The 22,453-nt window shown below is 39.2% G+C and overlaps 3 protein-coding genes across 4 annotated transcripts; 1 reads left to right on the top strand and 2 right to left on the bottom strand.

Moving 5' to 3' along the window:
• Window positions 1-1,436: 1,436 nt before the first annotated feature.
• Window positions 1,437-7,680, top strand: LOC108665810 (heparan sulfate 2-O-sulfotransferase pipe-like). Its single transcript, XM_018152615.2, has 9 exons — window positions 1,437-1,551; window positions 2,107-2,295; window positions 2,486-2,716; window positions 3,018-3,128; window positions 3,420-3,565; window positions 3,894-4,023; window positions 4,369-4,529; window positions 5,637-5,785; window positions 6,435-7,680. The coding sequence occupies exons 1-9, from the start codon at window positions 1,487-1,489 to the stop codon at window positions 6,534-6,536; spliced, it is 1,284 nt and encodes a 427-aa protein (XP_018008104.1). The 5' UTR covers window positions 1,437-1,486; the 3' UTR covers window positions 6,537-7,680.
• LOC108665811 (mevalonate kinase-like) lies at window positions 6,930-9,825 on the bottom strand. Its single transcript, XM_018152616.2, has one exon. The coding sequence runs from the start codon at window positions 9,644-9,646 to the stop codon at window positions 8,414-8,416; it is 1,233 nt and encodes a 410-aa protein (XP_018008105.1). The 5' UTR covers window positions 9,647-9,825; the 3' UTR covers window positions 6,930-8,413.
• Window positions 9,826-9,894: 69 nt separating this feature from the next.
• LOC108665812 (bolA-like protein 2) lies at window positions 9,895-18,402 on the bottom strand. 2 transcript variants are annotated; one of them, XM_018152617.2, is made up of 3 exons: window positions 18,285-18,402; window positions 13,773-13,867; window positions 9,895-10,076 (listed from the first exon to the last, which is right to left on the bottom strand). In XM_018152617.2, the coding sequence occupies exons 1-3, from the start codon at window positions 18,348-18,350 to the stop codon at window positions 9,977-9,979; spliced, it is 261 nt and encodes an 86-aa protein (XP_018008106.1). In that variant the 5' UTR covers window positions 18,351-18,402; the 3' UTR covers window positions 9,895-9,976. The 2 variants fall into 2 exon arrangements, with proteins under 2 accessions (XP_018008106.1, XP_047741448.1); XM_047885492.1 differs by lacking the exons at window positions 9,895-10,076; window positions 13,773-13,867 and adding an exon at window positions 13,880-17,954 and having other exon boundaries at window positions 18,285-18,352.
• Window positions 18,403-22,453: the final 4,051 nt, after the last annotated feature.

Below are 22,453 nucleotides of genomic sequence, written 5' to 3'. Positions count from 1 at the left end.
AATGAACTGTAGCACAGTAGCGGGTGCTTCTACACAGGCTTCACCAATCACACTTGCGTCCTCAAGCGAGGAATAGTGAATTTTATGGAACATTGCTTTCTGTTTAACTTTTGTTGTGCTGCAGCTCATCAGTGTGTATAGCATTGCTTGATGCACGTACTGTAATCCTAATGAACAATATTCGAATGGAGATTGAGATGCTTGAAATAAACTAATTATATGAAGTTGTTAGAACCAGACTAGTGTCAGCAGCAGAAGTAGGTAACTACAGGGTGCGCCACAGAAACTTACTTATTTGAAAAAATTCCTGTGCGGTTAGTTGGTCGGGTAGAGGGGCGAGAGGGGGTGCATCTGAAGGGGAAAGTTCCCAAGTTTGTTTCTCAAAGTTTCTCAAATAAATTTGCTGTAGTGCAAGAATTACCTGAACGCGATTTTGTTGCCCGTCAAAATGCATGTAAAATGTTGGTTGACAACCTGCCTGAAGACGCGGTCGTTTTTTTTTTCAGTGGCGACTGGCGAGGCTCACTTCCACATTTCCGGCTGCGTCAACAGGCTAAACATGCGTTATTGGTGTGGTGTAAATCCACGTGAGTTTCACCAGAAGCCACTTAACTGTGAGCGAGTTACTGTCTGGTGTGCGACGTCGGTATAATGGGAATAATTGGTCCTTATTTTTTTAAGAAAACGAACGCGCCGTTACCGTTAATGGAGCTCGTTACAGGAACATGATCGAGGAACTTTTTCTTCCAAGACTCGAACAAATGAACTTTAGGAACGTGTGGTTTCAGCAAGATGGAGCCACAACACATACAGCACGAGACTCGATTAATTTGTTGCGACATCATTTCCCCGACCGCCTCATCTCACCCAGAGGCGATCTCCAATGGCCGCCACGCTCTCCAGGTTTGACTCCATGCGATTTCTTTTTATGGGGATATTTGAAATTTCTGGTTTATGTCGATCGACCACGGACCATAGCACACCTCAAGAACAACATTCGCGACGTCATTGCCAAAATACCGATTGATATGCTGCATAGAGTGGAAACCATTATAAAAAAAAGCGACTTCATTAGTTTATGCACAATGGAGGCCGTCATTCATGAGATTTAATTTTCAAAACTGTATGAAAAAAAATTTGGGATACTGTTTTCTCGAATAAAAAAAAATTAAAACAATAACTGAAGTACTTTTGTTTTTATTGACCTTTCAAATAAGTAAGTTTCTGTGGCGCACTCATTAACTAAACACTATACCGGTCAGCTGCATCGAGAATTGTCATCCTCTCCTACAAATCCGATCGCCATTCATTGAATTTGTTATCTGAAAACTCATCCGATTTTCTACTTCATTCACACTTTTTTCGGTGATTTTAATCCATAGTCTTTTCCATTTCTCCTTGCCTCTTTCTGTCCACTCTGTATGGACAGAATTTCCCCCATTATTTATATGAGTGACACCGCACACTCGCACATCCCTAGGCAGCGATGCGATTGAGGTTGCTGCAGCTGCAGCGGTCGCTGGAAGCGTCAGCTGCTGGACCGTTTCTCAGGTGCCTGGCTACTCCTCTGTATAGTTGCGGCTTGAATGATTTTTGAAGAAATCTATGGTCTAGATGTAGGAAAATGTATGACGATAGATGTATGATGTATGCGTAGGGTTACTAGTAATAGGATATGACCTTTTTTGATTATCAATGAAAGCTCTTTTCAAGAGACTGAAAAATGAAAGCTCATTTCTAGGTTGTTCGCTTAGAAATGATATTTGAAAAAATAAACTCCGAGTTTTCGAGAAGTCTTAAGGAAAGTTGTTAACTCTTACTCATTAGTTAAGTTAGTTTTGAAAAATAATCTAAATTGGCTTCACTTTCAAATTTTTAAGTGAGATTTTTAAAACGTCGTCCAATTGCTGCAAATACTAAAAACTGTCCAATCGAAAATAATTACCGGATTCACGCGAACGATCAAGAAATCGGTCTCAAACGGTTGTCGGGTATATTAATTGGCTCCTGACACAATAGCTGGAAATTATCATTAGCTCATCAATTTCTTGACAGTGAGCTTTCACTGCTTAATCTTATGTTTTATTCTCCCGTCTCGTCTCGCAGGCTTGCTCCGTATGCAGCGGTGGTGGTGACCCTGAAGTTGTATGCAGTCTCGCTGCTGCTGTCGTCAGGACTCATAGGTCGGCACGCGCCTGTCTCGAGTGGTGATGACACAGCGGATCTTCACAACACTGCCCCACTCCGCATCAATAATATCCATGATATTCCAATTAAGATGGATTCAACTCAAAAGTGAGAAACTTCGTGAAATTAGAAGACTGATACATGCCTTCTAACGCCAAAGATTGATTTTTGTTTTCGGGTACTTAAAAAAACAATATCATTCAAAGCTTCAATTCGAGTCTAGTTTACAGGTACATTAAATAATAAATAATGTTAATCGCGGATTTTTCTGCAGAAATTGCATAGTTTTATTCTGTAGGTTGACCACAGAGGAGCCTTACTGGCATGAAAAGCAAGAGGTCCTACAGCACCTGATGACCCGCGCGATCGCGCCGTCGTCGCGGAACAATACCATGCCCGAACAAATGTGGCTGTTCTTTAACCGCATTCCGCGCAGTGGCGGGAAGACGTTGGTAGCCTTGTTGCAGGCGCTTGGATCTGATCTCGATTATCAGCATCAGGAGCACGTGTACAGAACACCGTGGCAGAGGTGCGTTAACATTTTAGAGAAGCAGCACGTTTGACATTACTATTAACCATAAAAAGCGTTAAAGTTGAAGTGTGTCATTAAACTCTTATGAATAAATGAAACTAAACGATATGATTAATGTTATACCCGTTATACATGTTTATGCAGTTGTTTATTTATTCCTATCTTTAATAACTATGTCACTCATTCGTTTTTGAATTGATTAAGTGTGTTAGGTAGTAGTATATGCTTACCGGAAGTTATATTAACCTATATCTTCATTAATAAATACAGTTCGTACTGTCACTGATATTGTGTGCAGGTTCATGACCAAAGATGAGCAACGGAACCTAGCCATTTGGTTCGAGTACAACTTCTGGCCGAAGACATACGACAGACTTGCGTTGTACATAAACTTCACAGAATTTAAAAGGTATTATGGCATGAAGGAACTCAACAATGTCTGAAATACTGAGTAACCGAAAATCGCGCATTAAATATTTCTTGGAGCATGCATACCAACTGAGAAATACTTGAGAGGTATCTGAGATTTAACGTTCAAAAATAATGTTTGCAAATAAACTAGGTAAGTTTTGCCATGGCGTCCTATGAATAAATGAGATATAAATAACTTTTTGAGTGCTAGTTAAGCTTATATATATATATTTCTTCCAAATATAGTTCGATTTTGGTATTTGCTAATATTTAATATCGCTCATGGCAGTCCATACGTGCAACAGCGACCCGCGAGCATCACGCTGCTGCGCGACCCTGTACAGCAGTTCATCTCTCAGTACCATCATCGCCGCACGCACCGCGATACTTCCAAAAAATACATGGCAGCTCTGGACGGCAAAAACCCGGGAGCAGGTGCGCGAGTTCTTTGAGATACATATCTTTTTGCATCAACATTTGATGTAAGCATCATATTTTCTGACATCACCATTCCAAGCATCGGACATCTTTGTTTCAGTGATTAGAACTTAGAAGCGTTCATATTCGTCGTAGGGGTGCGGGGTCTGATATGGCTACGTCAAATAGACTAAAATTTCGTTTAATATCGTTAGAAGTAATTTCGATTGATGAGGCGTTTGTCACTCAATATTTATGCATGGGAATTCTGTTGTAGAGCATGAATTAAATTTTATGTTGCAGAGTATATTGATATATGTGTAATGATGAGGCAAATGCGCCGTAGGTCGAAGATGGTACTGGCAAGAACTGGATGACTGCATTCTTCACGAGGCCGCAGAATGCGCCTTGATGGAAGGGGAGGTCGACTTCGAACGCTCAGTGCCCTTCTTGTGTGGCCAACACGACTTCTGCGTGTACGATTTTTGTTCAACATTTTATTTTAAAAGGCGGCAATGGAAGTAGTACGGTAAATTTGCTGGATGTATTCAACATTATCGCTCACAGTGTTCAAACCCTATAAGAAGTTTTAACTATTTAAATATTATGATTATTTAAATATTATGATTCTTTGTCATGGATTTATCCTCGATTGTAGTTCGTGCCTGGAAATTGTCAAGTTGGAAAATTTCTAGAAAAGATTTAGAAAATTTCTCTAAAATTTTTTGTTTTCGTATTCGAATGAAGTAACGTTTGTCATGGGCCTATTTCTTCAGTGCCGACATTTCTATTCTATTCTAACGTTCGTTACCATTCATCAGTAAGCGCGGCAACAAGAAGGCCCTGCAGCGTGCTAAGTACACTGCGGAGTACGAGTACTCGGTGGTGGGAGTGCTCGAGGAATGGAACGCCACGCTTGCTGTGCTGCAGCATTACCTTCCAGCCTTCTTCCAAGGCGCTTTACAGCGCTACTGGAGTCCCGGTCAGTTCTTACACTTGAAAGATCTTAAAATCGATCGATATAATATCCAAGTTTGTTAGAAGTTTTCAAGAACTTGCTAGTTGTAGGAAATGAACAAGGTTGAAATCGATTGGTTTCTGGGAGTTTCTTTCGCTTGCCACGCACTAAGAAAACAGTTGAGTTATTATTATTCTTGAGTTCACAATCCAAGCTCTCACGTATTCATTAGGCGTTGAGTAATTTCATACGTCAGAATTTGGTACGACTGTTGCAGACAACCCTAGTCCTGATTCGAATGAATTATCATTATCCCTTCCCTCAAGAACGTAGCCTCCAACACTTTCCCCACCATTATCAGCCGCAAATCAGCAGATAATTCACACCCATTGAAGTAGATAAATCAGCCCACAGGTAAACAGCCTGCTATACTATGCCCTAGCATCGCCTGCCAGCGCGCAGACGATGCAAGAAAAAATTCTGCATCGCTTTGACATATATAGCGCGCCGGAACCTTGCAGTACATACAGCCACGGGCGACATACGAATGGATTGCCATCCGTATGTCGCCCGTGCATCGAAGCAGCCCACGGTCGAACGGCGTAATGTCGAAAGACGATAGATTTTGAAACAGAATTATGCTTTCTGAAACCTAACCTCAAATCCTGTAAGCTAAAAGTTTCGTAATTTGAGGATGCATTGAAAGTCGTATTCTATCTGCGGCCTGATGGTGCAAGGCAGGTTTCATGCAGTTCCCCTGACGAGCAAGGCCGATTGGGGGCAGTCCGTTGTACGCTACAGTTCGAGCTATAGTCAGGATGTGAAGTAATGTTTCGACTTATTGTTCAGTGGTCGGTGATCATTAAACTCTAGCTTATTTGCTCTCGTTTATTGTGGATCAAAGCTACTAATATTCAGAAAAAGATAATGTCATGGGCTAATTACGGACGGTATGCTTTATCTACGATTAGTGGTCTTACGAAAATATGCTAAGCGTTCCATTCAGGGGTGATTTGTGCACAAAATTGGTAGTGTACGGCTGCACTCCCTTCCATTCATGTGTCAAATTTAAATTTCGACACATATTAAAGAAATTGTTCATATAAAAATACTGTTATCTTGTTATGGCAGAGTTCGAAGAAGACAGGAACGTTAACCGACTGCCCAAACGGACGAAGCCGCTCTCAACGCAGGCGTTGCATGTTCTTCGGTCCAAACTTGCTGACGAGTTGGAGCTTTACGAGTTCTGCAAGCAGAGACTCGCCCTGCAGCACCGCAAGGCGAGTGTTATTAGCTAGCTATCCACCAAGGACTTGGATAAGTCGAGATGTAGTAAACTCTTAGTCTGCAGACAAGTTACGAGGCCGTCAGGTACGAATTTCACTAACGACGCTTAGTGTACCAGTAGGCGTAAGGTTAAGTTGAAAATTTTTACATAGGTAGGTTGCTCACAATCGCAGGAAGAATACGTGCCTCTATCCACCCCTAGAGAATTTTGGATCGTTTAATCTATTTAAAGTTATCACTCAATCTCCTGTTTAGTTCTCATGCTTAACTTGCTTGGAGCTAAATGAAATTAATTTACAAACGGGGCATGATTCAAGATCATCGATATAATTCCTTGCCAGATACTGGAACATTAAATTTAATTAATTATTATCGCGTTCTTTATTCTTTCCACTGACATGCATTACAAAATGAAGCGTGTCATACCCTCGTGATAGTCAGTCACTTGGTGTAATTTAGTAATGATTTCAATGTGTTTACGGGTGAGGTTTCCTAGTCCTTCTTCGATCGAATCAAGACACAAATTATTCTATGTAGTTTTCGATTGAATTTTCTAGATTTCAAACTTTCGTAAAGTTTGGAGATAATGAGCAATATTGAAGTCATGTGTTGGCTGTTAATTGACCCTTGTTTGCCGCGCAGGTTCTGCCACTTCTGAAGTTTACTTCTGAGCTTCCACCAATCAAAGGACCTAAGAAAGAGATGAGCGTATGGGACAGATTCAACATAGAGCTTAATTACTGAAGACACAACTGTTCGTAGCAGATTTTAGGTCAGGAAAAATACGTTCGAGAAATAAGGTGAGATAACCTTTGCGCAAACCTGTAACGCGTACAATCAATTCATAACTCTCGTCATAAAATCTTGCGGATATTTTAGATTCTTCATGAACAGGTCAAAGATTGGATTAGTTTATTGTATTGTGCGAATTACATTGCAGCATATGTGATATCTTGGTCATGATTAAACGAACCTATAGGTAATGAAAAAAATTTCAATTTACTGGACAAAGTACCAAAAAATAATTTTAAATTTATGCGCTGAATTGTTTAAGCTTACAAAAACTTAATACAAGCAATGCTGTCAACAAAAAATTATTTTCCTTGGTCGTCAAAAGTCGGATTTCATGAATGCAAATTGTCAAGTGAATCTTTATTAGAAGATCAATGGGATTTATAGGGTGAACTCCTCATTCCGAGGATGAGTTTAACAAAAAGAACATTTAAAATCGAAAGATGTACCTACAGAGTCGGCTTTAGAAGCAAACAAAATTATTATAATTAGCACAGTGAATGTTAGCCGGCTTTAGGTCAACAAGAAAAAAAAATCAGAGAATACGAAGTAACAGATTATCGAAATAAAAAATTTCAGTTATTTTATAGGTCATATCACACGTCATTACCGCTCATGTGAACAAAATGTTACGTATGGTCTTCAGGGATCTTAAGCATAAATCCTGTGATGTTCCAAAGCACCTTAAGATGAAGATATTTCACAATCAACTTCCTTCGTATTAGTCACTGAAGAAGGACATTCAAAGAATCAAAATGCCTCAAATATGAAAGCGTATAAATAAATGTACAGTTGTAAGCATTACTACCATCAGTTCAACCGTGGTAAAAATTTTGAGATCGCAAATTTTATGAAATTGAATAGGTACTAGACGTATTCAATTAATGTCGAATGGTACATGATGAATCGACAGCATCTCAATGAACAACGCGATTAAAAATTTACACCTTGATAGACACAATGTAAAACGCCAGCGCATTGTTTATCAGATGAAGCATGAGTTGGAACTCGAACAAGGTTAGATGATTTCGCATTCAAGAAACCATCGAGCTATTGCGACGTGAGAACCACCAACAACCACTAAGTTTGTAACAGATTCAAGACAATATTATTACATATCATTAAATGAATAGCAATTTAATTGCATTTGATTTCATTTATCCATCTAATACATAAATATTGTACAGTAAGCTCAACATCTGTAAAGGCATATTAACATCTTGCAATGGGACCCAGTACCACTCAAAAGTCGATGCATTGAGCCAAGTTAGTCATATTTTACACAAAATTTACGCAAAGAACTAACGTGATAATTGAACGGTCTTGGGCAATATTGCTTCGATAAATGCCATGTTAGGCAAGTCGCGCTACGGCGGATTTTACGGCGCCCATTTAACGCAGTTTTCGTATTGAAATTACAGTTATTCAAAAAGATACTTTGGTGATAATTTTGATAAATTCAGTCCTCTAATATTCATTAATAAATCATCATGCGCACAAAATTGATGAAAATGTCGCTGGATAATTTCAGGGAAAACAGTCTATAAAGCTAGGAATTTTTCGGAATAATATCTAAGAAACATACAACTCGAAATTATAAATTATCTTAGAATTAGAATCATTTCAAGAAAAGGGTCGAAATACTGGCGTTGAGATGGTTTTGATTAGAAAAATCAAGGAACGAACGCGTGAGATCAGGAATAGGGTGTAATTCCAATGGTGAATCGTGCACCATATATCGTGCATAGAATAAAATCACCATAACCCAGAAGCATGCATAACATTTTTAAAACAAAATAGCGAGATGACTTTAATGACAGCAGTAACGATCAACTGCAGCTGTGAAGGCACAAGCCCGGCACCCCCAAGTCTACAATCCAGGCTTGGTAATTCAGCTCCAGGAGTGCATTCATGCACTGCTTCAAGGCGTCCGCTTTCCTGTGTTTCGGCAGCAAAATATAAGCGAAGCCACCACCACCAGCGCCCGTGAGCTTGGCCGGCAGACCGAACTCGTCCGCAAGTTGCACCACCTTTTCCAGGCTGGGATGTGATACGCCAAGTGCACATAATAAACTGTGGTTGATTGTTATCAAGTTTCCCAGGTTTTGGTACAGAACAGATTCAGATGCGACATCAGTTTCTGTTTCAACAGGTTCATGGCCATTGGATTCAGAGGAAGGCAATGTAGATAATTGCTTAAGAATCAACAGCGATTCTTCAGACAAAGAATCAATGGCTTGAAGAATAGGGTTGATAATTTTAGGATACTGCTGCAGCTTCTGCCTCACTGAATCTACCAGTGCTTTGGTGCTGCGAGGAATTTTGGTATTGACCAGCATTATTTGCAGGCCACAGGGGCCCAAAGAATGTATATCGCCATCTTTAAAGCTCACTACGCCACCCATTGAACATGTAGTATTGTCTATGCCCGAAGGCGACCCGTGCATGATGGTTTCGCTAGTAAAAGTCCATTTACTCGCCAGCTCCAGCGCTGGAAGTCGGATTGTCTCTGCAGTTTCAGATCGGAAGGCGTCGGCTTTCACGCGGCCAGCCAAGACCAACAAAGCTCCAGTAAGACAGGCCGCGTAAGCTGCTGAGCTGCCAAGCCCAGCACCCGTGGGTATCTGGCTACTGACGTGAATAGAAAAACTCGCGGGGCTTGGGAGAATGTTCGTAAGCAAGTGGAAGAAGGACAATAGAGCCAAAGTTCTCTGGGACTGACAATTTTCTGTGACACCCAAGAAACGCTTTATTATTTTTCCCTGCTCGGGTTTGAGATGAGCGACTTCAGCGTCTGCCTTGAATTCCCTGTGATTCTTGATACCGAGCAGTCCCCACAGTCTCTGAACTTCGGTTAAGGGCCAACACTCCTTGATTTCGACGTCCGGCAGGTTTAGAGAAAGCGTATCATTGTTACTGGTGAGGGTAAGTGTCGTGCGCAAGTCCAGACTGAGCGCCACGCCACGCTTGCCGTGCACCACGGCGTGCTCACCCAACAAAATAACTTTGCCGGGGGCAGATATCACGAGCGTCTCGAAAGTCGGAGGCGCACACTTCGACATGACCGCCTTGTTATTGTAATGATCCAACAAAAACTTTGCTGTCGTCCTACACAAATGAACCGAAGATTTAGCTAGCAAAAAAGGAACAACTGACGGTTCGCTCTACTTCGGCAAACGTACATATGCAATATGTTGAACCCAATCCGGTATATTGTGAAAGCCAATAAATGGAAAAGTTTTCAATTTGAATTACTTCGTATAATACGAGGCGCTAAATAAATTCAAAAGGTACAATACAAATCTTTTCCTTGGTTCAACACTGAAACGTTACAATTTTGATCAAATAGTAATATGGGGAAAATATGAACTCTCCGAGATGAACTGAACTTTTCACTGTTGCTGTTGGGCTTCCCACTGCTCCGGCGTATAGGTCTTCATGGAAAACGCATGTATCTTCTTCAGCTCTTCTTCCAGGACGGAATTAACCAATCTGAAAAAACACGAATTGTATATTTTGAGGATAATCGTCCTTTAAATGAATCGTAAAATTGTGATGCAGATAAAAAAGTAAATAGTTATAAACAACTTCAAATCAGCAGTTAGAACTATATTAAAACTGTGGCTTATAAACTAGGGGCATTGAAAACTACTGTCGTCGTATGCAAGTTTGTTATTAAAGCTCTATTACTTTCTAGATAAATCATGTTATCGGTCATAAAAATTAATGCACTACAGTTCCCAATATAAACCTGTGATGACTCGAAATTGAATGAATGAATGAAATGCAATCTAACAAAACTACGAAATTAGACACATTCACAATAAAAACCCCATATCAACAGACGAATGCATTGATAACGTATCTCAACATTCCTCACATAATTAAATCCAAATAAAGAAACTAATTTTGAGCACCAACGTCTCTAGATAGTCCCAACTGATGATTAATATGAATGACATGCCTACGAGTACTAATTTGTGCCAACGCCAGATCGAATTTCTTTGATTCGATGTAATGAATACTCGAGAACTTAATGAACTTCTTATCTTCTTGCAAGTTTATCGTCCTAGACGCACTTCATAATTCAACTGCCAGGGAAAGCTTATGATTTAGCACTGCCACTTGAAGCGCTTGGTTGACGATTATATGCCTCTGTCATGACAAAAGAACACTCAAAGAAAATGATACGAGCCATTATCTCTTTCGATTGCAAATAGATAGCACAGACTGCAAGACATTGAAGAACGCACGTAATGGAGATAGCACAGCTTAAAATGAAGGTTGCGTAGATCCAAAATAGGGCTTCACTTCAATGTGGGACAATAGCTCTAGAACAAGAAAGAACACAGACCTTCAAACAGTGCGCTGCTGCATAAGAACGATTTCATGTTGTAGAATAGTCACTATAGACTGTACATATAATTGCTTCTACAAAATATCTTATCTTAGAAGTCATTCAAGTACCAGGCCTTAAAACCACATGAAAGAAGATGGTTTAAAATAGATAGACAGAGCATTGAAATGTCAGAGCTAAACACGTTAGGAAGGAAGCAATCACACTCGCAACGTGCTCTCAACTTATATACCCGTGCAGTTGTTTGTTGCGAGTTAAGCAAAATAAATCTCACTGTACCTCAGAAAATTAGTGAGAAAACCCAACATATTTAAGTAAAAAGCATATGTCAATGTTTCATCTACACATTTATTTTGAGTGATGAATTTTTGTACTCATTTATCACTCTACATTGCTGAATAAATACTGGTGTTATTTCTTTAAATTAGGAATCTAATTCTTACATCTCATATGTCACTATTCAGTAATAATAATAATGTCAGAGTAACAAAATCACGAAAACGAGAGCACTTGATACATCATTACGTTTTCTTAAGATCACGCAGCACATCGGTGAAGCTGCACTGTTCCTTTAGAGCAGGTGAACAAAATATATAAAGAATATTGCGTACAATGAAAGATAATTCCGCTAAGTCTCGCTCCAAAATTTTCTTATAAGTTTAGAGGCGGACGAGAATAACACAATTTGAGTAGTGCAAACAAAGTAATAGGATCGAACACCCTAGTAGTATTAAAAGAGAGTTGCATGTCGTGCCTAAGTGAGCCTATATCTGAAGTTGCCGTGTCAGGATCGGTCACGTCTGGGGGTCTAGTTTCACCGCAAGATGATTTGTATTGTTAGAAGACAATCCACAATTATCGAAAAACAAAAGTGCAGTGTACATGGAACTCGCTTCTTACAAATTCTTAATCGGCTTTTTTACTCCCTGAATGAGTTTACCTAAATACATATGCAATTCAGTTCGAAAATGACACACGGTACACTCCTCGCTTTCACGTGCAACACCAGCTGAGATCGGGCCAGCAATGCGCGGCTGTTCACCGCTAAAGCGTGTGACTGCGTCAGCAAGCGCTGGTGATGGCAGGGCTATAGCGAGCTGCGAGGTGTTCGCTGATGCAGCGTTATGCAGCACCACATATGAGGTGCATGCTACCACACAACATGTGGCGCATGCTACCACGAACTCTCAAACTCAACAAAAATTCAACAATACATCAACAAACATGTGTGGCACTAACATGAATAATTTCAAAATTCCGGGTTTATCGAGTTTTTCACTCCAGGTTTTCTTACGGGAGGCTGAAGCATTATAGTCTTTTTGGTTTGTTTTCGAAGTTTTATGTGAAGTTAAAAATATCCCAACAATAAACAAAGCCTCATCGGAAACGAATAAAAAAGTAACACATCAGTAGCTACAAAGAAATAACGCAAAATACTAACGCATTGAGTGAAAGTGATTCTCAGAAAAAAGCATGTTATTAGCGGCAGTGACATCAACAACGGATAAGTAGGTACGTTAGTGGTGACAAAATAAAATTACTGACGCAAATAATAACGACAAAATCAACGTCAAAAAGAACATTACAAAAAAATATAACTCAGTACTCACTGCAGTGAGTGACAGAGAGCGCATTTTCTCGTCGACGAAAACTTGAGGTCATGGAAAGACGGACAGACAGACAGACGGACATGGCGAGCACAATAGTGCATTTTTTCCATAAATGAAAAAATGCGCAAAAAAACAACAATCAATGCAAAAGGAATAACAATTAACCCTAAAACAGTCATCAACAGCTGCAAACCATCAACAACATCGACTACCAGAAAGAAAGACGACGCAGGAAAAGAAAGCTGCGAGTGGCTGCAGCGAGCGCGGGTCTGGCGACGCGCGCATGTCGCCTCGCGGCCGCACCTGCCGTGCGTCGAGCTTTCCTCACGCGCGAGCAATAATAGCTCACGACTTTACTGGAGCGTGAACGCATACGAACACACGGAGCACCAAGTGCGTTTTTATTGAGAATATTTATTTCATCATTTGATTCTAATTCGTGAATATTACTATTGCTGTGATGTATTTTAATTATTTCAATTCCTTCAACAAAACAAAAACAAAAAAAAAAGCTTATACACTATCATTAACACGTTGACTCCGAAGTGGTACATATGCGTACCACGAAATGTATTTCTCCAGGACGAAGTGGTGCATTATTCAGGTTGACTAAAATCGGCCAAATCCTAGAACAAAAAAGGCCGATAACCCAATATATACTAGTTTATTTGTAGGCTCCGCTATAAAAATTCCGTTTATTTTCTTCTTCCGGTACTTAAAATTCAATTAGTAAGTCCCCCTATAATAAATTTTAGCCGGCCAACGCAATTGAGAAAAACTTAATCACGGAATTCGTCCGGAAAAAATAACCGTCTGGCAACCGTGTTTAAAAACACTACAAAAAATGAAATAATAGTACAAGATGAAGCAATCGTAGTCAAAGTGTTTAACGGAGGTGGCCTCCCTCGATAGTGCCGCCACCGAGACCGTAAAAAATGAAAGTCCGGTGGCCACTTGGCAACTTATACCAGCGATGCGCTAGACCAAACATAAAATGTTGTTCGCATTGAATAAATTTATGACGAGTGGATCAAAACAGAAAAAAATTATACCGACTTTATAATTACTTTATGTATAGAACACCATAACAATTACAAATGCGCTTGGCAAAGTTTGAAGTTGAATTAACGTTTCAGCATACTTTTTCATGCAATATATCATGAAAAAAACATACGATACACTATCTGAAAATAGACAATCTGAGTAGGCAGACTAGCTTACCTGTGCCGCTGCAGGAGCGGCTTGCCCTGGAAGACGGTGGACACCACCACCACGCTGAACTTGCCACCACACCCGTCACTTTCGTCCACCACGTTCTAGATAAAATGCGAGCGTTTCATGATTATACTAGAATGTAATCGCTTGCATGGAAATGCAATATACAATCATGGTGCCCCACTAGCGATGCCTAACAAAGGAGCTCTCGTCCTCCACGCTCTAAAATGCAAGTGTTCGTGATTTTATTAGAAAGCATATAATCGTTCGAATGGCTACTGCAACGCTTTGAAATGATTCAGAATTCTAATAGCATATAACCGTTCGCACGGTGACCACCAGGCCCAAAATAAAATGCAAGTGAACTGTTTATTATACTAGCATAATCACTCGCTTTACATTTCTGCGTTGATTTCAAGACATAATCGCTGTCGTAAACGATATTTGAACACGTGGCTTGGACGTGGATCAGTAATCTATTTAAACTTTGTAAATGCGTCCGAAGAAAGTCGGCACTCCATTCTTACATTAATATGACAGGTGAGTAAATGTGCGGCATATACCATGATACAAACGGCTCACATGAAACTGAAAATTGATGAATTCCAAGCCAGGATAGGATTTTCCTTATTTTGATGAACCACTTCTTAATAAAGAAATAAACCATGATTATATCGAGTCAAAAAAGAACTGAGTAGTCACAGTAGTTCTCAAGCAGTTTGCATTTTTTCAAAGTTAACACGCTACGGGAGCATCAGCTGCGCCGGGATAACTTGGGATTAATTTATGAATTAAATGATTTGATATTGACAAAGATGTGCCATGCATTTTTTATTAATACACATTCACTTTCTCTAGAGCACACTAAAGTTTAGAAAGGACAAATAATTTTCGAATTTTGAATCCAAAACCAGTATTATATTTTATCTATTCAAGATTCGTTCCTACATCAGCATTTATCTATTGAACTTTTGGCGTTACTTACGGTTTGCAGGTACAGAGATCTAGGCATTCGTGTTATAAATAAATAACGTTAGAGAAAGGAAAATGAAAATGGGATTTTATTTAGCAGCACACTTTAATATTCAACAATTTCAGTTGCCGTGAAATTTTTCAGCAAAAAGTAATGGCAATCAAGAGGAATTATTTCTAAGCATTCAATCAAGTGTTTCGATATCACTACACATTAACGAGAGATAATCTAAGGAATCGTCTAAGGAATAAAGCAAAATTACTTAATTTTTCTCAATTTTTTAAAGGAAAATTACTTCATCAGCAATTTCAGTACACACTATTTTAAGCAAGCATTCCGAAAAGTAGCGCAGTTTCACGAACGAGGGACTTGGGTCGTTTAAACGCCTAACAAAATTAGATATTATCATTGAACTCGCAAGATGATGGAACTTCTTAATATTTACTAAAATTAGATGTATTTACTTTACACTAAGCAAGCTAAGGTTCAGGGAAATTTCAAGATCGAATCAAAGGTACATATACATTCCAATTCTTCACAAAAAAGTTACCGCATGAACAAAAATACGTTCAGTAGTTATTACCCTAGTTGTTTGAATACTTCAACATACAAAAGAATGCGACAAAATTCAATTATGCAACTATATGAATAAATTATGGAATATTTCAAACAGAGAAGCAAAGATATAAGAAAATTTTGACAATATTAAATACGCAAGTGCTACGACAACAAATTCCTAAAATCAAAAACAACTATGTAATTTAATATAACTAAAGTATTATAACGATTATTTGCGAACAGTGAAGCGAATTTTGGCATTCTGGATTTTATTGATTATCACATTTAAAAATGTATCGATTGGGTACATCCCCTATGAAAGCTGTTTTATTGTGTTTTGATGACCTTGATGGATGAACAGAACAGAAATGACGAACAAACAGAACAAACATCTAAGCCTGTTAATAACACAATAACACTACACGCACAACTTAATTCAAGGTCAGAAATAAAACAAAACTACTTCATTCACTAACAAGCGAAGTGTATGTTAAAATCAATACTACATTTTAACTATATTGCCTACCGGATCAATTACCGAGAAGCACCACAATTTCCCGAAATTCCTATTGCTCAACATGAATAGAGAAGATCATGAGCATGATTTACTTCTTCTTTTTGCCAAAACCTTTGGCTTTGCTTAAAGAAAATTGGCGAACGTGGAAATAGAGAGCGAAAAACAGGAAATGCGCGCATGAAACAATGGCGATTAGTACACTAAAAAGATCAGGATAGCGCACAGGAGGTTGGACACACTTGTAGATGAGCGTGAGCACCACACAGAGAGCGAAGGACGCGCGGAACAGAACAAGACCCCGGCGTCTCAAGAAGACATCCAACGACGTTCGACCCTCTGTGAGAGCACAGCGCAAGCTGAGGGACTGGCAGTGCGCAACTGTGACTTGGTAAACGATCATAAGCACAGGCATGAGAGCGACACTCGCGATGAAAAGGCCGTCTTTTTCCAAGAGGGGTATCATACTGAATACAGTTAGTCCCAAGAACCAGCTTGTCATGAATGATTCAGAGGAAAACAACAAGCAAGCGGGTATGGCGACCAGCAGAATGCTTTTTTCGTGTACGTGGAAACTAAATAAGAAGAAGATGAATGAAACATTAACCAACGAGTATTTGAAATGAGCAATCGTCCCGTTTTGGAATAGGTTAATGCATGATGGTAAGCTCAAAAGGCCTGTCGTTACCAAACACAGTTTGGCCATCTGGAAGTTATTCACCAACTCCTTGAACTTTATGGCAATGGAAAGACTACACCAGACGCTGGCAACCTTATCCTCAAACAGTCCACGGTTGATGGGGAACACACGATTCATCAACTGTGTTAATGATTCTATTGATGTTAAGTACGGAGACCACAAGATGACAAAAACAAGCACAACAGTTCCTCCAATGGTGGCTAATTTAATAAGCGATTCCGACCACGACTTTTCTGCAGTACACTTCGCCAGCAGAAAGAAGAAGAAAGGAAGTGCATGATAAAGCTCCATCTGCTTGTAATTAAGAGCAAAACTGAACAAAGCTGCTCCGAGAGTGTCATTACTGGCCGTTAGGGCAGCCACAGCTGCTACAAAGAGACCTAAAGATACGTTGTTGTACTGAAAGTGACCGTAGTCGATCAAGATCAAGCCGGGGTAAGTCATCAAAGCTAAAAAGTCGAATTTAGCGGCAACTTTATACAGATACAAACCACTAGACACACGCATAAATAGAAGTGCAGCAGGTATAAAGATGCACAAATCGGCGATGAGGACGGTGTACCTCATGAAAAGTTTATGCTCAGGACTCTCATAACCGCGAGATGTGGACAAGGCCACGTAATCTGGATTAAGGTACCAAGCAAGCCATGCGTTGAGGTAGCTGTGGTAAGCAGTAAGGGGTGGATAGTCCAACCCCCAATATAAGAGGTCATTGTCCGTAGAGTTCGTGTACCATGAGGCAACAGGGAGGTTTAGAGTTATTTCCTGCCAATGGCGTTGAGCTTCATAGTCTCCATACATGGGAGGCTTTCCCGCACCAGAGTACGGGTGAAATGAGACAGCCCAGCGAAGCAAAATGCCCAACACGGTGATGATGCTCACAGACTCAATTATTTTGGTAGACATGATAATTTCAAATCTAACAACAACAAATAGAATTTAAAGTGTAGAAGAGTGTACATAGACAATATCTATGAATTAATCATAAGAAGAAATTTAGCCAAACAATTTGAATTAGAAACAAATATTAAACAAGAATTAACCAAGATACCTCATCACTGCATTAATAAAAAGTACAAAATTTAGACTGTCCCGGTTTCATGGCCAATAAATATAATGAAATGAATACCTAAATGAAATTTGTAAATAAATCACACAAATTTAAAATTAAATTTCATTCACTGTAACTGATTGTCCTACAAAATTTAACATCAAATGAAACAGATTTAGAAAAAAAGAATAGCAATATTTCCTTTTAAAATGTTAGCACTATTTTGAGTAGTTTTTTTTATACAGTTTAGAGTGGATACCTTGCACAGTCAAGCACTAGACAACCAAGGTAATATTGTACAGATGAGATGTGAGAGCTAAACAAGAGGCAGGTTGTAGGCAAGTATGTTGCTGTCCCCACATACCACACAGCTTAGGCTGTCAGCAAACAACCTACGGACAAAGAATCCAATCAGCATCCAACCATCATTAGAACAGCAAACAAATGTACCAGGAAGAACAACATTTAAAATTTACAGTTGATCTCAAGGAGATTGATAAGAATAAGACCCCTGCCAGCATGACTACAATTCTCATAGTTTACCAATCATTCAAATGTCACTTTCAAAACATTTATTAAAAATATACCTAATTGGCCAATAGTTCAAGTCTACAAAAAAGGCCCATTAGTAAAATATTGAAAGTTATTTATAAATTAAATAGAGTTAGAAGGGATAAAATTATTAGATAACAATAACAATAAAAAGTAAATTATATACTTACCACAATGGTTGCATTCAGCTCTTTCTCAAGCTTTGACTGGATGTATTCAGCTGTGTATTCACTCATGGCTCAAATAAAAAATCAATGGAATGCTCTGAAAATTAAGCAAAATCATTAAAGATTATTCATAATTGCTATTTCTCTTCAAAATAGAATTCATGGAACCAAACCAGATGAAAATCTCAACCTGACAGTATTAGAAGATTACCATCCAATTATGAATTTAAAACCCATTATATTATGAATTCTAGGGACAGTCTTGTTAAATTCAATTAAATAAAATGTTGAGAATGCTCTTGCAAGCTGGTTCAAATAAACAAGGCTGGTGATCATTAATGAAGCTATGAACATTAACTAATTTTGTGAAGCATAAGTCATATTTCAAGGAGGGCTTGCACTTGAACATGATCCTCAAATAGTTAAGTTATTTTCCAACTGTAGATGGTGATTGATAACATCAAAAATTAAAAGCATTTATGAAAAAAAAATCTGCATATATCTAAATAACAGTATATAATAAAATTGAAAATTTCCTACTTTACATATGCTAAAATTTTTTAGAATCAAAGTGAGATACATATACTTTTGCTTTGACAAATTTAGAATATTGAGTCGCAAGTGTTGAATACCTATATCTAACTCTCAAGCTGTAACTAGAGCTTTCCCACCATTTTTGGTAGTACCTGCTAGCTAAAATACCTCCTTCTAATTGTAAATGAAAGTGTGAAATCTGGCTGCAACATTTAGAATGTAGAGAAAATGCATTATTTTAGAGTAGCCCAGGGTGCAGAAAGTGGGTGAATAACTGAAGATCTTTGACGCTGCATCAGTAGCAAAATGTACAAATTCAGCAGATCTTGCTAACACATTTTGATTGGAATTATTGCATTTTAAATATTCGTGAATCTTGTGCAACACTAATGGCAAAACAGGAAGTACACCAGTGGGCAGTGGCTGCATTGTTTTTCATATTTCTTGCTTCTGGTTGGTCAGATGAGGATGCAAAATGCAATCAACAAATCAGTAATTTGGGTTTACATGGTGGAATTGTAGGAAGTGGTTGGTCTTTAGATGCATCAGGACAGCCAGTCTGCTAGAGCTACTAACTTGAGTGCTACTTGTTAATGATGTGACACTTGTTTGCTATGCAATGAAAGTTATTGGGTGCTGGAATGCTGTAATCAGTGTAATGCACTTGTCAAGGCAGGCCCGATCACATTGGAGAGCACTGACACTGCTGCTGGCCTGCTCACATTGGAGAGCGCTGCCACTGCTGCCAACCTGCTTACATTAGAGCGTGCTGCCACTGCTGATGGCCTGCTCACATTGGAGAGTGCTGCCACTGCTGCCAACCTGCTTACATTTGGAGCCGCAATGGAGTGTACAGCATGCTGCCACTGCTGATGGCCTGCTTACATTGGAGCCTGCTGCCACTGCTGCCAGCCCACTTGTATTGGAGCTATCACGCTTCTCACTTTTTTGAGGCCACAATTTCCTTTTTAGCCACTGCACTCCTCAATTGCAGAGGTACACGACCATTATGAAGGCATTTACAATGCCAACATGTTTGGTTCCAAATTTCTTGCAAGGTAGTACCTATCAGTCCTATCTACTGCAATACAATACCTGGGATGTCATGTCAAACATACACTTATCAAATGTGGTTTTGTACAAATTACGATGAAAATTACGTTTGTAACGTATCTTGAAGACTCCAAGCAATGTTGCATAACATCTTGGTACTGTCAGTGTTGGGAACGTTTTGGTCAACAAATTGGCAATGCATTTACCAAATTCTACACTCCAGGCCCCAGGGCCTGGAGAGCAGCAAGATTTTAGTAGCAACTAGCAAGTAGGGAAGTTTTACTTCTGTTTTGTGGCAAAATGGACATAATTAAATAATAAGATAGGGTAAACGCGGTATATTCCGATATCGTGGGTAATTCCGTCACCTCTCTAGTTTTTCCTTTATATAAAGCTTTGTTTTAGTTCCATGCATTTGTTGATGGTTGAAATGGTGACGTCATACATTTGCGTGTTGACCTTGCTCTACCAAATAGTGAATAACTGTTTGTATAGGAAGAATATTATGGTTTGAGACTTTTAAATACGTCTGTGAATATATTAGGAATCCTTTAAGTATACTTGTATTCGCTGATTTCAAGTGGTAAATAAATTAATAGATGATTACGTTGAGAAATGGATTTAGACACATGAAAACTAATTCTGTCACAACTTGAATTGGACACACACAGATCGTTCCAAGCTGTGTACAAAAATTGAAATTTGCTAATTAAAAGCTTAATAGTTGTTAATTAAATGCGTAATTAAGTAGTGTTCAATTTTCCTTAGTGTTCTAATTCAAAGCCGTGTGGCGTGTTGTATTCCAATACAGCTCACACAGCAAACGGAATTCGAACACGTGGATGATGGCATTACGTATCAGTAGAATTTGAAGCGCGGACGGAATATGCCTCACCACGTGCCGAATATAGCCACACACAGTGACGGAATATAGAGATTTGGTAGGTTTGCATTCTAAAGGCTTTTAAATAAATATGGCAACATTTTGTGACGTTTCGTTGTTGCTGACGCGTAGTGCGGTGTTTTGAGAGTCACATAAAGCAAACAGAACTTGAGTAACGCATACGGTTATTTTTTTATAGTTTTTCATTTCTTGATGCGTCTTTAATGTGACGGAATATCCCGCGTTTACCCTACTATATCTAAAGTAATTTTGTAATTTCATAGCTATACTAAATATACCTACCTACCTATCAGGATTCAGGACAAGGACCTAACCCTCTAACCTGAAAATTGGATAGTAGCCCCTTGTGAATTAACAAAACTCCAATGAATCAGGCTGGCTTATTTCATCCATTCCATTGAATTTGAAATTTTTAAATCACCTGTGAAATTTTTTAAAACAATTATTTCTTGATGATTTAAATATCATATTAAAATCTCTACTGATAATCATTGGAAATTTTAACATACCTCCTAAATTAAAATATATTTTATTCATTGTCAATTAAATGAAAAGAGATTTTGATTGACATTTGACAAGTAGGAACAATGCTGCTCCTGCTCACCTGCTGCTGGCTGTACTATAGCCTGTATCAGTATAATCACACTATCAGTGTAGTCTGTGTATGCATCTTCACACTACAGTGACTACACTACACAGTGAGTACACACTTCACTACACACTACATGTACCGTTCTAGCGGTTCTACCGTACCGTGCCTGCACTGCCGGGCTGCCCGGCGACGGCGTGCCGTAGCCTGACCCGTAGGCAGTCTGGCAGAGCTGCCAGAGCAGAGAGTTTTTTAGACTCTCCCTCAAGTTCATTTTTGAGTCCTATAAGTAGACCAGAAAAGTATCCTTACTATCCTGGATACCAGCCTTATCATACATAAGAAATTGGTTTAAAGCTTAGGTAAATGAGGAAATTAAAATGAACTGATTCTAAAAAATCTCTGGTTTGTCACTATGCCCGTAGGTGCATCTAGACTCTAGTCATGGACAAATGTTTCCAAATACAAATAGTGAGGACTGAGGTATTTCAGAAATTACACACAATGAGGCTATGAGCAATGAAAAAACCATCTGCAACTGAGTGTCGTTTCATTACATAATGATAATTGAGCCTCTACTGTCTAGAAGAGACAAGACTACAATGACCAGCTCCTAATTCGATCTCCCATGCTGCATGAAGAACGTACAGTTCAGATCGGGTGTGCAGCCGGATTTGGGGCGTAGTGACTCTGAAAAAAAAAGACATTCCAAGGGCAAGTGTCAGCTTGTCAGGTCTTTTCAAGTTACATCGGGATGCAAGGCTTGCATGCCAAGCCCCTTTACATTGTACAACGGCCATCGGCATCAGCCACGCAAATTGCGCACATCAGCCGTCGGCAGCCATCGCCCGTCGGCGTCGGGCACAGCCCACAGGACGGGCACAGGTCGGACCGTCGGACAATTTTTCAGCTAGTTTTGCGGCCGGTTTCCAATTTTCGGCACGTGTAACAGCGAGCGCAAATTTAAAAATTTTAAGATCAGAAAATAACAAATTTTAGCTAATCAAGCACCTTTATACCGGAAAAATTTATGCCACTCATTCGGTTCGAAGTTTTACCATTAGCTATTTCATTTATTTTACATTCGTTGCT

The sequence above is a fragment of the Hyalella azteca genome, unplaced genomic scaffold, assembly GCF_000764305.2.
Source record: "Hyalella azteca isolate HAZT.00-mixed unplaced genomic scaffold, Hazt_2.0.2 contig2202, whole genome shotgun sequence".
Taxonomy (NCBI): Eukaryota; Metazoa; Arthropoda; class Malacostraca; order Amphipoda; family Hyalellidae; genus Hyalella; species Hyalella azteca.
This window is presented reverse-complemented; position numbering and strand designations above follow the sequence as displayed.